The 15664-nt window shown below is 36.3% G+C and overlaps 1 protein-coding gene across 1 annotated transcript in view; it reads right to left on the minus strand.

The window, feature by feature from the left end:
* Nucleotides 1-15664, minus strand: part of LOC150079255 (calmodulin-binding transcription activator 1-like) — a 927385-nt gene that overhangs the window by 16366 nt on the left and 895355 nt on the right. Inside the window, exon 27 of the mRNA XM_090383006.1 lies at nucleotides 8849-8969. Coding sequence (XP_090239132.1) covers nucleotides 8868-8969 — 102 coding nt within the window. The 3' untranslated portion in view covers nucleotides 8849-8867. The remainder of the gene's footprint in view (nucleotides 1-8848; nucleotides 8970-15664) is intronic.

Raw genomic sequence — 15664 nt, forward strand, 5'->3', positions numbered from 1 at the left:
AAAACATAAAAGAGTTCTTTTACTTATGTAAACTGTAGAAGGAAGGGGATGAATCAGATTGGTCCACTTGATATTGATGGTTCAACTGTTGATGATCTGCTCAGGTAGCTAACAAACTAAATGAATATTTTGCATCGGCATTCACACATGAGGAGTTATTCAGCGAGGGGAATGCCAGAGGTGTATTCAACTGTGGCATGAGCTAGATAATCTTGAAATAACTGAGAGTAAAGTGGAGGAGAAATTGTTGAAGATAAACACAAGAAAGGCACCTGGGGTGGATGGGAACTATCCAGTTAGATTAAAGGAGGCAGCAAAGGAAGTAATCAAACCCTCAGCCATAATAATGGGAGCTTCCTTGGATCCAGGGGAGGTACCCATAGACTGGAGATGTGCAAATGTGACCCCAATTCACAAAGGAGGATCAAAGGCTGACACAAGTAATTATAGGCTTTTTTTTTAATCTCTGTTCAAGGAAAATTAATGGAGGCACTGGTTAAAGAAGCACTGCATATATAGCTCAGACACAGCATGGTTTTGTTAAGGCGAAGTCTTGCTTGACTAATTTGATTGGATACTATGATGCAGTCACAAAAGAACTGGATGCAGGGAATAACTTTGATATTATATACTTGGATCTTAGAAAGGCTTTTGATACGGTTGCACATGGAAGACTGATGCACAAATTGGAGCAGTGTGGCATTGGAGGCAAATTGCTGCTATGGATAAAGGGGTGGTTGAGAGGGAGAAGGCAGAGAGTGGTAATCAATAGACACTGCTCATCGTGGACTAATGTTATTAGTGAAATCCCTCAGGGTTCAGTGTTGGATCCATTATTGTTTTCTGTATTTATAAATAATATTGATGATGGTATATCAAGCTTAATGTACAAGTTTGCAGACGATACAAAGGTTGGCAGGGCTGTTAAGGACACTACTGACGCTATGCTGCTGCAACAGGATCTGGAAAGGTTGGGCTGAGAGGTGGCAAATGAAGTTTAACATTGACAAATGTAAAGTACTACATATGGGAAACAGCAACCCCAGATCGACGTATCAACTCTGTGGTACTACGCTAACAGTGGTAGAGAATGAAAAGGACCTGGGGGTAATTGTGCAGGCAGATATGAAATTCTCTGAGCAGTGCAGACGGGCTGCAAGTGTAGCTCATGGTGTCTTATCAATGATATACAGGAATTTTTCTAGCAGGGATAAGGATGTGATTATTCCCTTGTATAAGGCAATGGTCAGGCCACACCTTGAGTACTGTATACAGGTATGGAGGCCTCATTTCAAGAAGGATATAGAGCTGCTGGAACGTGTACAGAGAAGGGCAACAAGATTAGGGAATGGAACAAAGGGTTGTTCTTACGAAGAAAGGCTTAAATTTTGCAAATTAGTGTCTGGAGACTAGGCACCGGCGAGGTGATCTGATAGAGGTGTATAAAGCCTTGAATGGTTTGAGCATGCTCAACGCTGATAGGATTCTGCCTCTTGCTCAGAATAATCACCTGAGAGGTCATAAATTCAAATTGAGGAAAGACAGATGTTGGATAGATGTGCGGAAATTTGCCTTTAGCCAGTGTTGGTTGGTGGAACAGACTTCCATCCTTGTTGTGGAAGTTGACAGCCTAAATAAATTTAAGGCTCAACTGGACAGGTATTTCGAACGAACGGATAGGTGAAGTGGAAGTTTTTTTTGGCTGATGCTGCATAAGCTTGCGCTCTTGCATCATATGCCTCTGCTAATGCTAATCTCCAGTCCATGGGTGCCTCCCCTGAGTCCAATAATAAAATACTGTTCACTATATGATATGTAATAAACGCCAGTCACTGTGATCATGTTTGCAAATTGAATTTGAATTCTATTAAATGGCAATTATAATAAGCGAAAATAGGAGGAATATTATCCACAAGCTATAGAAGAAAAGGTCACAAATTTACACTTTACTACATTATCAATTAACAAAATTAAAATGAGGAATTATTCAGGGAGGGGAATGCCAGAAGTTTATCAAACTCTGGCAGGGAGCTAAATGATTTTGTAATAACTGAGAGCAAAGTGGAGGAGAAATTATTGAAGATAAACATAAGAAAGGCACCTGGGGTGGATGGAATCTATCCTGTTATATTAAATGAGGCAGCAAAGGAAGTAAGAAAACCTTTAGCCATAATTATGAGAGCTTCCTTGGACTCAGGGGAGGTTCCCATGGACTGGAGATGTGGAATTATCCAAAGCAGCAATTTGCCTCCAATGCCATACTGCTCCAATTTGTGCAGCGTCAAAAGCTTTTCTAAGATCCAAATATATGATATCAAAATTGTTCTTTGCATCTTCCTTTGTGACTACCTCATAGTATCCAATCAGATTGGTCAGACAAGACTTCCCCTTAACAAACTGATGCTGTGTTCGAGCTATAACTGAAGTCTTGTCTAGATGATCCTGCAATGCTTCTTTAACCAGTGCCTCCATTAATTTATCTGGAACAGAAGTAAAACTAACAGGTCTGTAATTACCTGTGTTTCCCTTTGATCCTCCTTTGTGGATTGGGGTCACATTTCACATCTCCAATCCATGGGTACCTCTCCTGAGTCCAAGGAAGGCTCTCATAATTATGGCTAAGGTTTGCTTACTTCCTTTGCTGCCTTTAATATAACTGGATAGATTCCATCCACCGCAGGTGCCTTTTTTATGTTTATCTTCAACAACTTTTCCTCCACGTTGCTCTCAGTTATTACAAAATCATTTAGCTCCCTGCCAGAGTTAGATAAACTTCTGGCATTCCCCTCCCCGAATAACTCCTCATTTTAATTTTGTTAATTGGTAATATAGTAAAGTGTAAATTTGTGATCTTTTTTTCTATAGCCTGTGGATAATATTCCTCCTATTTTCGCTTATTATAATTGCCATTTAATAGAATTAAAATTCAATTCGCAAACATGATCACAGTGACTGGCGATTACTACATATCGTATAGTGAACAGTATTTTATTATTAGACTCAGGGGCATGCTCAATGCTGATGGGATTCTTCCTCTTGCTCAGAATAATTCCCTGAGAGGGCATAAATTCAAATTGAGGAAGGACAGTTGTAGGATGGATGTGCAGATGTTTGCCATTAGCCAGCGGATGGTTGATTGCTGGAACAAATTTCCATCTGTTGTTGTAGAATTTGATAGCTTAAATAGATTCATGGCAGAACTAGAGAATCATTTGGAGCGAGTGGATGGGTGAAATAAGGTTTTTTTTTTGGCTGATGCTATATAAGCTTGCTTTCTTGCATCATGTGCCCTTGTTAATGCTACTGCTATACATACAAACTGTATGGAAAAGAGTAATTCATGGATTAAATGTAGTTTTAATGCAGCATATTATGTTAGCTTTAGACAGTACATGCATGCTTTGCATGTTGTATTGTGATGTAAGAATTGTGAATGTGATGTTAAACACAGAGAAAATAGAATTAAAAAAAAAAAAAAAAAAAAAAAAGTAATACAGGAGGAGAGTAATAAATATTATACAGTTGCAATTAAATTAAATGGCTAAGTTTAGAGAATGTAAACCTACAGAGTTTTATTAAGTGTTATAATCTTAGTAATTAATTGGAAAGGAGATATCCATCGTAAAGTGATTTGATCATACAGTGAACAAATCATGAAGTGGGGGTCCACTGTATGTGTAACGAGCCCAAATACAAAACTTCATGAAAATCTGTCCGCTGAGAGTCCATCTGTTATATGTAGAAGGATGTATCTGGTGAAGACAAGAGGCACTTAGCACATATATACAGTAGGCCCTCTATTTCTCGGACTAATTGGGGGAAGGGTTGTCCGATATTGCTGAAAGTCTGTTAAATCAAATGTATTTTAAAAACATTTATTAATAGCGAACTTACAATGTACAGGATGTATTAAAATATTATTATAATGTACATTGAGTAATTTATACACGCCACTAAAATATCTGTTAAAAGTATAAAAATAAATTTACGACAGTAACCAAACTTTATTTTAATTAAACACATCAAAAACTATACAATGTAACTAATGGAGTGTTTCCACCAATTTTTTTTTTCTTAAAGCTCACACAAAGTTGTTTTCAACGTGAATAGTAGTTTTTTAATTTAAATCCATTTTAGAAGGAAAAAATAGTTTAAAATTCTTTAACTCCACTGAATTAAAAAACACAAAAAAAAAACATTAAAAAAGATACACAATATTCAATATTAATATTAAAAAATTAATATTAAATTAATAAAAAATTAAAAAATTAATAATATTAATATTAATATTAAAAACATTAAAAAAGATACATAATATTCAATATTAATATTAACTTAATTGAAAGAATCACAATTTTCAGTCAGAAACAACTGTCATATGGAGGAAGAGGTGTTAATTTCTTGTTGGTAGAGAGTTCTGGTGAAACAGATCCAGTTTATGAAGTGGTTTTGAAGAAATCATCAAGCTTCAGTTGCCTTACACCCTGGTGCTGTTTCCTTATTACTGTAGATTGAAATTCTCTAAAATGTTCATAATAAGGAAACACATCAGGGTCTGATGATGATTCAATATAATGTATGATGTCATCCATATGTTGTCTTATAACAGACAATTTAGGATGAGGTGCAACTGATTCTTTGTCATCATCATCGTCCTCTTGTTCTCCACGAAGAACATTTTCCACTATCTCGCCCTCAGAAAAAATTTGATAGCCCAGATCACCTTCATCATTTGCGAGCCACTGTTCCACATCATTCTCAGTTGCATTTTTGTTGCTGACTCTCAGAAGAGTGTCCCAAAAATTAGACGCCTCAACTCCCTCAAAGTCCTTTTCAGGTTTTATGTCGTACAACAACTTCTTCCAAGCACTGGCCAAGGTAGTAATCTTCATATCTTTTCATGCAGCTTCCGAGTTGAAGATAGCAGATTTTATTGCAGTGGCCTGCTGCCTCTTGTATCTTCTTCTGCATCTTCTGTTTCTTCCAAAACAACCATCACCTCTTCCAAAAACTTCTTATACAACCTCTTACATGCAACAATTACATCCTGATTAATTGGCTGTATGAGTGAAGTAGTGTTAGGAGGCAGAAAAACGCATTTAATTTTCCCATCCCTGCTAACTAACCTCTCAGCATTAGGGGGTGAGCAAGTGCATTATCTAGCAGTAAAAACAGCCTTTATTTCATTAGAAGGAATTTTCAGCACATCTGTCTGATAGTGTAGCACATCAGACAGATGTGCTGTCTGATGTGCGATGCTATCACATATAAATAGGTTCTAAATTTTTCTTTTTATATGTGTGTGTGTGAATGCTCCTATATTACATCAAAGCACTTATATTACACTTCTCAGTGTTTGAAGATGATTTCCTTAATGGCTACCACCACTGCAAACTCTACTCATATTCTTACATTACCCACTGCTCTGTTTAACATTTCTGGTGGTATTCTTTCACTTTCATTACAAATGTTTTGTTTCAATTGTTCAAGTGTCTGTAGATGTCTTACATAGACTTTGGACTTGAAGAAAACCATGAAAACAAATTGCAAGCAGAAAAGTCTGGTGATTGTGGCTGCCAATTTATGTTATCAAAACAAGCTATAATGTGATTTGGAAACATTTCCTTTAAAGTGTCTGCGGAAAGTCTTGCAGACCTTAGTGCTGTCCTGTTTAAACAAGACATTTTGTAAGTTGACACCTTTTTGGTGAAGATCTTACAAATTCTTGTAGCATGTTTACATATAGGGCTGAAGTTACTGTGATGGCAGAACCATTAGCATTTTCATAAAAGTATGGACTGATGATCCCAAAAGGAGACACCCCACGCAAAACAGTAACTTTTTTGCTGTGAAGCGGTTGTTCAAGAAGGTGATGTGGCTTTTCTGCTGGCCAAACTCTAAAATTTAATTTACATTCAAATGAAAGTGGGCCTTGTCACTCATAATTAACCAACTGATTAACTCTGGATCATCATTCACCTTCTGTAGGAATATGTTGTTGTTATTTGGTTTTTAGGAGCATTAGCAACTAAGGCCGTATTGCTCCGGGAATATGCGGTGGTCATTCCCTGACCTTTCCGCATCCTCCGTATTTGGTGGTGACAGGCTCGAACCCCGGTCTAATCAAGAAGCGTGTGCTATGCACTGTTGCTCCTTCCCACCTGGCTACGGACGCACCCCTATAGGAATAGGGGCGCCTCCGTAGCCAGGTGGGAAGGAGCAGCAGTGCGTAGCACATGCTTCTTGATTAGACCGGGGTTCGAGCCCGTCACCACCAAATACGGAGTATGCGGAAAGGTCAAGGAATGACCACCGCATATCCCGGAGCAATATGGCCTTAGTTGCTAATGCTCCTAAAAACCAAATAACAAACAAACAAACAAACATAGGAATAGATTGCAAAATTTCAAATGTGTATTCAAATCACAAACAAGTAATCGTTGAAACATTTGCATTTTATATTTATTATTATTAGCCATATGGTGCAAGGAAGCCTGAGGCTTATGCTGCACCAGCCAAAAAAATTTCTGAATTACCCCGAGAGTGAGAGGGGGGGGGGGAGGTTTGGTGATTCCCTTTAGAGTAGAAGGGAATCATCAAGAAAGCGAAGAATGATGATATCCAGCTCAGCATCCTGGGTGCACCAAGCCCATACTCACCAGATGTGAGGATGGAACTTTAAATCGATAGGCAATATACAGCACACTTCATTCTGGTATGTGTAATTCTTTTGATTAATGACTAAAAGATGTTTGAGGACTGAGTAGTAACACTGCCCTGATTCTTACAATGTTTTTGGGCAGATACAGGTAACCCTCAACTATACCTACGATCTAGGTAACCCTCATATAACACGGTAGTTAGGTTCCTGTAAAATGTTGTGTTGTGTGAAACCTTGTTATACGGGACTAAGAAAAAATACAAAAAGGGGGTTACATTCCAAAATTTGAAAAAAAAAAAAAAAAAAAATACACTATTTCGTTAACAAAACTAACAAAAATACACCATTCTAGATTTCGTGTATCTTCTAGTCTCTTTAAAAAATCAGTAATCTGGGTTTGTTTAATTTTTGCTTGATAAATCTTTGTGAATTTCATCGTATGGAACTAAGCATTTTTTGAAGCTCCCTTTTGAACTTTGGGCTCCTTTCATTCAAGAATCTGCATTCAAAAAATAAGATTCTAATTTCTTGGATAACTTTATGCCTTCTGTATGCTTTTTAGCATAAAATTTGGAAGTTTAGAATTTTCATCTGCGCTATCATCCTCTGAATTGATTTGGTTTTACCTCCGATGCCATTTCCACCAAATCTGCTTTGCCAGCCTCTTTTTCTACCAGTAATTCTTGAATGTTTTCAGTAATCGTATCGTTTTTGAAATTATTTGAGGAGCATAGGCGACTAAGGCTATGTTAATCTGTGTATATTGTCTATAAATTACGTGTGTCCTGAGTTTGTTTTGCTGGATGAAAAAAAAAACCAGAGATTCCAGGAGGAAAAAAAACCATGCTACCCTCGCCTGAGCCCAACTAACTCAGCCATGTTGTGAAAAAGACCCATAAAAATTTCTCCTGTCATTGACGGGATTTGAACTCAGGTCATTTCCACCTGGTGTGGGGAGGAAGCCAATTCTATCAACTGTGCTACCCACGAGGGCTTCAGTAGTCATATCATCAAAACATTCCCCTCCTACCAATGTAGCAAGTTCTACGATTGCACAAATTCCCTTTTCTGCCAGTTCGACCATATTTCCTGAATGAACTGACTCTGGCCATACATTTTTCCACATGCATTTAAAGTTGATAGTTTTACTTCTTTCAGCGATAAAGCTATGGTTCTGATACAGTCCACAATTGAGAAATTTTTCCATGCCTCCATTACTTCAATAGATTCAGAATCAATTATTTTCAAAATCTATTGTAACAATTTTCAGATGGAATGAGTTTTAAAGGTGGATATAATGCCTTGATCTAATGGCTGAATGAAAGAAGTTGTATTAACCTAGTACAACTGTAGTGGTAGGTACAAAACTTCAACGTTTAGATGACTTAAATCTTTTGGATGGCCTGGTGTGCTATCCAATAGTAATAAAATTTTGAAATCTAGCTTTTTCCACAAGTTCAATAGCACAGAACGTAACGTGGGGATTTCCCAACAAAATAAAATATGGGGATTTCTCAATATATTTTTTTTGACTAGCGAGTCAACAGCGGGAATTCAAAAAGAGTGGAAATGTTGAAAAATTACATCCAACATAATAGCAGGGATTCCCTTGTGCAAAAGCTCAAAAATACCCTGTTATGCGAGATTTACCATGTTATATAAGTACCGTGTTATACGGGGGTTGCCTGTATACTATACCTATCCAACCCTGGAGGTTTCACATCTATTGCAGATACTGTTCTAAATTTGTAAATCCAATGTGTTATGGTCTTTTGACTTGGAACACTACCATTTCTTCTGATGTTGAAATGGTATCTAAACTCATGTTGAGTACTTGCAACAGTCACCTCATTTAAAAAATATTTCAGCAGCAAAATGCACATTGTTTCTTTATCCACCACCTCATTTTTACAGAATGCTTTAGTATACCCTACTCCAGGACACAAATTGCATCACTGTCACTGCAACCAATATAAATGGTGCCATTTTTAAAATAGGTAATTGTTTTTGCCTGACCCTATATATATATATATAAGCTTTAGAGGAGGTTTGTATTTTTTTTTTTTTTTTTTTTTTTAATAATTACTCTGAAATCTTGTATTCACGAAGGAACACTTTCTTTTTTTATTTTTATTTCCATAGTAAATATAAATTATATATAAAGATAACAGCAAAAATGGCCCTTACTAATTGACATCAATTTTATTTAGAAGGCTGTTCCAGGAATTTTTGGTGCTGATGCTGCTGAGTCACTGTTCCGGCTGCTAGCCTCTCTCTTTCTGCAGCTAATGCATGCTCTTTCTGCAATCTGATGATACAAAATTTAAATAAAAATAAAGTAGTTATTTATGTCAATAAGTAAGATATTAAAAAATGCTCTTATTAAATCTTTGTAATATGACCCCTGAGTGGAACATTGTAGGCTTTTTTCCATTGAAAAAATATAATTAAATAAATAATAATAATAAAAAAATATATATATAGGGTGTAACCAAATTATGGGACATGATAGAAGGGTCCAAAATAAGAAAAAAAAAGTTATAAATGTGCCTGATCTGAAAGGTCACAGAGCTATGAGTTTTTAAAAATGGCCATGGAGTACTGAATGGCTAAAAATGATAAAATATTAAGGAAATAAATAAAAACAAGCAATAACATACCTATTAAAATATTAATTATACTGTTTTTTTTAAATTATTTTTGATATTTTTTTAAAATATAACATTCACAATATGCTTAGCTCCATAGCCATTCATAATTGAACTCATTTTTATATGAAGTTTTCTCGAAATGATTATGGCCATCAGTATAAAGTTATAATCTTTCTTCATGAATCACCATGTGTGTGTGTGTGATGAATTTATAGATGTTTAAACCAATTATAATGGACTAAATAGACATAATGGAAAGTAAAGATATGAATTCCATTGTTTTTGGAAGACTAGGGTCATATGAAGATGTTGCTCACAGTTTTGCAAGGGTGTCTCTTAGTACATTTGTAGTTTGATCTGGCTCACATATCCTTTCCAATTCATTATTGGTATAGCTATGTAATATTGGTGTAGATACACCATAGACAATTCTTAAACGAAAAACTATGATAGTAGTGTAAAGGCCATCATTTCTTCTGTATCTCATATCGTGCTCATCCTTCACAATGAGTTACCATGTATTACACTACCTCGAATAAGTAATGCTTCACTAATAGAGGTACAGATGAATACCAGGGTACCTGTCCATCCACCGATGAAAGGCCAACAAGCCTTGAAACGGTGCTGTCTGGGTGGTGGTGCCCACAGAGAATAAGTAACAATAGTCTTCTCTATTAGTGAAGCGTTAGTTATTTGCGGTAGTGTAATACATGGTAACTCATGAAGGATGAGCACAATATGAGATACAGATGAAATGATGCCCTTTACACTACTGTCGTAGTTTTTTGTTTAAGAGTTGTCTTTGGTGTATCTACACCAATATTATATATATAATTATAACTCTTAAAATATTATGCATAGTTGCATTTAGTTTTACTTAAACATTATTGGTATAGATGTTGTTGGATATTTGAAGATTTTATTTTAGACTACTGTAGTATCTGTGCTTCTAGTAATCTTAGTCACAAATGACATCCAGGATTCATTCTAGCATTTCTGCTTGACATAATGAGCTTTCAGCTCTTGATTTCTTGTATATTATGAGATTAGAAGTGGTGGAGAACCTTTGACAGCAATTCCAAGGTTTATTTTTCCTTTTTTTTTTTTGCCATGGTGCATTCTTTGTTTCAGTGTTTTTGACCACATTTCTAATATCAGTGGACATTACAATGTCCTGATCTAAAACTGCTTGTCCTTTCCAATTCATTATCAGTGCAGGTGTTGCTGAATATTTTCTGGAGATTTGTTTGATTTTATTCCACACTACTTGTAAAATAATAAGAGGAGTTTACCTCAATATAGTACGTAGAACACTTCCGTATGATGCTTTCCAGAAATTAAAACGAAACTTTCGTTTTAATTCCTGGAGTTTCTGTTAATTTCTGTTATAAATTTTGTTTTAATTTCTGGAGAGTATCATACGGAAGTGTTCTATGTACTATATTGAGGTAAACTCCTCTTATTATTTTACAAATATTAATATCAACGTAGAATGTATTGAGCATTACAGCTCTGATTCATACTATCTAATTCCACACTACTATAGTGATTTATTGGGAAATAAAATCCAGGATTCTTACTGGCATTTCCACTTGATATAATAGCTGGCAATATCAGAAAGCTCTTGCCTCCTTGTATATGGATTAATGTTATAAGTGGAGTCCCCCAGGGTTCAGTGCTGGGCCCATTGTTGTTTTCTATATTTATTAATGATAGGTATATCAGACTTAATGTCTAAGTTTGCAGATAATACAAAGGTTGGCAGGGTGGTTAATGACAATAATCAGGGTAAGCTGCTGCAACAAGATCTAAACAAATTAAGCCAATGGACTGAGAGATAGCAGTTGAAGTTTAACATTGATAAATGCAAGGTACTGCATATGGGTAGCAGTAATCCCGGATTAATATACCAATTGTTTATTACTATGCTCCGGGTAATGGGAAATGAAGATGACCTGACCTGGGGGGGGTAATTGTGCAGTCAGATATGAAGTTCTCTGAGCAATACAGACAGGCTGCCAGGACAGCTCATGGAGAACCTCTGTGATAGAGGTTCCCAACCACCAGTACGTAAACCAGTAACAGTATGAGGAGTGAGCTATCAGCATGCAGACTGTGAATGACACCACCTGCAATTTCTCTCATGGGAGAGTAAACTTTTTAAACATTAATATCTTATTAAAGCCAAAACTTCTTTTTATTTTCCACAGTTCATGTCTATGTGTGTATTTCAGTCTTTATTCTTGGAAAATATACCTCAGTTCTTTCTTGTATTCAAAGAACTTTATCTCTTTACGTCCCCTTTTTTTTCCTTCTTATTTTGTACGGTCAATCTTCCTACAGAGGTTGGTTAGTGAACATTAAAAGTAGTCGTCATATCTATGACCAAAAATGTGATTGACGACATCCACGAACATATAAAATCTTTGCACACAAGTTTTGAAAAATATTTCCAGGAAAACTTTTCAGCACAGAATTGGATTAGGAACCCTTTTGCATTCTCAAATGAGATTCCAGAAGACGTGATGTATAAGGAGTCATTCATAGATTTAGTGTCAGACAGAGGCTTAATGCTGAAGTTTAAGAGTTCAAACTTAACAAAATTTTGGCTATCTATCCACCAAGAATATTCCCTACTTTCTGAGCAGGCATTGAATGTTTAAACCACATGTTATGTGAAAATATAAAAATGATCGAGGTGTATAAAGCCTTAAATTGTTTGAGCATGCTCAAACAATTTAAGGTGATGGGATTCTTCCTCTTGCTCAGAATAAATTCAAATTGAGGAGGTGGTTGTTGTTTTTTGGAGCATTAGCAACTAAGGCCATATTGCTCCGGGATATGCGGTGGTCATTCCCTGACCTTTCTGCATCTTCCGTATTTGGTGGTGACGGGCTCGAACCCCGGTCTAATCAAGAAGCATGTGATAGGCACTACTGCTCCTTCCCACCTGGCTACGGAGGCGCGCATTCAAACTGAGGAAAGACGGTTGTAGGATAGATGTGCGGAAGTTTGCTTTTAGCCAGAGGATAGTTGATTGGTGGAACAAGACTTCCATCTTTTGTTGTGGAAGTTGATAGCCTAAATAAATTTAAGGCTGAGCTGGACGAATGGAGGGGTGAAATTAGAGCTTTTTTTTTTTTTTTTTTTTTGGCTGATGCTGATAAGCTTGCTTTCTTGCATCATATGCCTCTACTAATGCTAATGTTTTAATGCCATTTAATTTAACTTGTGTGAGGCTGGATTTTTAGCGATGACTGCAATGAAAAATAAATATAGAACTTCGATGAATATTGAATCAGATCTTCGACTAAAATTGACACTAATCAATCCAGATATCCATTCGCTAGTAAAAGTGAAATAGATTCAAAACAGAAACAAAAAAATTCAAGTGAAGAGGAAAATGTTTAAACCACATGTTATGTGAAAATATAAAAACCTCATAAATTGTATTTTCTTAATTAATAATGTTTTTCTGTTTTTAATAGAATAGCTCAGTTTTGCTTACCTAATTATTTAGTATGTGACTTTTCAAAACAGACTTATGTACTCATTAATTAACATACACCAGTACATCATAAGATACCAATGTGGTTGAACGGTATGCAGGCTTATAAAGGTTGGGAACCTCTGGTCTATGATATACAGGAATCTTGCTAGCAGGGACAAAGAAGTGATTATTCCATTGTATAAGGCAGCATAAAGGTCTGGAGGCCTCGTTTTAGGAAGGATGTAGATCTGCTGAAATGCATGCAGAGAGGGGGGCATGAGATTTGGTGAGGGGAATGAAAGGGTAGTCTAACCTTGACAGGCTTCAGTTCTGCAAGTTCCAGCATCTTGAGATTAGGCACGTGTGAGGTTATCTGATCAAGGTTTTAAAGGCTTTGAATGGATTGAGCAAGTTCATTGCTGATGGCATTTTACTTCTTGCTCAGGCTACACATGGCATAATTCAAATTGAGGAAGACTGGTTGTTAGATGTGAGGAGGTTTGCCTTAAACCAGTGGGTGGTAGTGAGCAGTTTGAATAAATTTAAGGAAGAACTAGACAAATTATCGGTGAGAGTGAACAAGTGATGTGGGAGGTTTTTTTTGGCTGATGCTTTAAAAATTTCTTCCTTGCATCATATGCCACTAATAATAATAATAATAATAATAACATGCAATTGAACAGACCATTTTAGAAGTGGAAAGAAGGCTGGTGAGATCTATTGCTGAACTTCATCCTGTTGGTAACTCCACCTGAGTATGAACACCTATGTTTACACTTGTGTGTGGATTTTGATAATTTAAGAACCTTTCAATCATCTTTCTGCTGTTGTCTGGGTGAAGAGATTCCCCATAGAGGATGATGCTCATTAAAATCTCCATAAGTAAGAAAAGGAGAGGGAAATTGATTCACTAGGTCTACTAATTTTTGGTATACATGTGCAAAATTTAGTGGATGATAAAGAGAGAATATTTTAAGTGCAATTACTGCTATGATTTGTGCTGTAACTGCTTTAAGGGATATTTAGAGCTGGACATGTTTAGAGGGAATTCTAGAATCTACTAGAATGGGTATGCATCCATGAGCAGTTGTTGTAGTTATCTGATCTTGCCTGCACATGTTACATTGCTTACTAAAATATTTATTTGCAGGGGTAGGTTAGTTTCTTGGTAAACATACAGTGCAGAATTACAGGCATGTAAAAGATCTTTAATGTCATTGATATTATTTTGGAGGCAATGACAATTCCATTGAAGTATTGTATGCATTACTTAGGCTTAGTTGTTGATTCCAGTGATTTTTGCTGTGTTTGTCTGTTTATGCTGTTCTGTTTTGGGAAAAACTGGATGACCATCATGTTATCAGTTGCATGAAGCTCAAGAATAGTTTCATCTTGATCTTTGTCATCTGAGGCCATCAGATTGGTATTATGCTATCGTTTTTTACTCTGTTGAGATTTTTTGGAGTTTTGTCCATTTTCGTTAAGGCTTTGGCATCTGACAGGATTATGATTAGCATGTTATTTATTGTAAAGGAATGTTCATCCCTTACAAATCAAAACAACAAAAATTGTTGTTTTGATTTGGAAAAGAGTGTTGAGCCCAGTCTGCTATTGAGATGCTGTGCAGGTCAAGTTTACTCTTGACCTGCATAGCATTTTGGGTCTCCAGATTTTTGTGCAATTTCTTCCTCGGAGTTGTTTAGCAGATCCAATTCTCTGATGATGATGCCTTTGAGGTATTCATGTGGAATGACACTGATGAGAATTTAAAGTACTGTTGTTTTCAGAAGTTTCTCTGAATGTTGATCATGCATGATCTACTAGCAGATTGCAAAATTTCATGGCAAACCATTTTTGTGGAACCAGCTATGTGTCCAGATCTTTGTGTAACAAGGGGAGACAGTTTATTGGCAGGCTTGTCTGTTAGTGAATTGTTTGTTATTTGGTTTTTAGGAGCATTAGCAACTAAGGCCATATTGCTCCGGGAATATGGGGTGGTCATTCCCTTGACCTTTCCGGATCCTCCGTATTTGGTGGTGATGGACTCGAACCCCGGTCTAATCAAGAAGCGTGTGCTATGCACTGCTGCTCCTTCCCACCTGGCTACGGGAGGTGCCTAATGTTAGTGAATGTATGATCAGGAATTGGTAAAATGTTCTCATTTATGTCTTTGTTCTGCCTTTTGGCAGTGACAAGTAATAAAAGAGCAAAATAGACAGGTGACTTTTCCCATCTGGGCTCTAGTATACAGCTTGTATAACTAGAAGTTACTTGTTATAACAAAAGTTGGAGAAGTAGATATGAAAATAATTAATAAATGTTTTAAGAAAGTACTTTATAGATCACTTTTAATTGATTGATCAGTGAAAGTCACTTGGGAGCCGAGGAATTTGGCTAAAGATTGCAATATGAATGATGCATTACCATTTCAGTCCACTAATGAACCAAATAACACCTTAAACAAGTTAAATTTAACTGCAGGTATGATACAGATTGTTCTTCCTCTAGTTACCTGGTGTCATTTAGACCCTATGTACCTGCATTTGGAAAAATCAGCAAAAAAAAATTCAAACCATTTCACATTTTTGATACCGTCTACAGTGGCAGACAAAAAAACTGAATCACCTTGAAAAAAGTAACATTTGTGGCAAAATGTATAAGATATTGTTTGATTACAGTCATTTTGTTTTTCGCAAAGTAAAGGTATTGCATCAGATAACACTTCTGTTGCATCAGACAGTGATTGCATCAGCCATTCCTATAAATGTGGCATTGGAAAGGTATACATGCTCATTAGTATCTGGTTTTGCAGAGGTAGAAGTAGTGGCATGTGATGCAAAGAAGCATGTGTATGAGCTTATG

This window comes from Mastigoproctus giganteus, chromosome 10 (genome assembly GCF_048544385.1).
Source record: "Mastigoproctus giganteus isolate SK-2022 chromosome 10, ASM4854438v1, whole genome shotgun sequence".
In the NCBI taxonomy this organism is placed as follows: Eukaryota; Metazoa; Arthropoda; class Arachnida; order Uropygi; family Thelyphonidae; genus Mastigoproctus; species Mastigoproctus giganteus.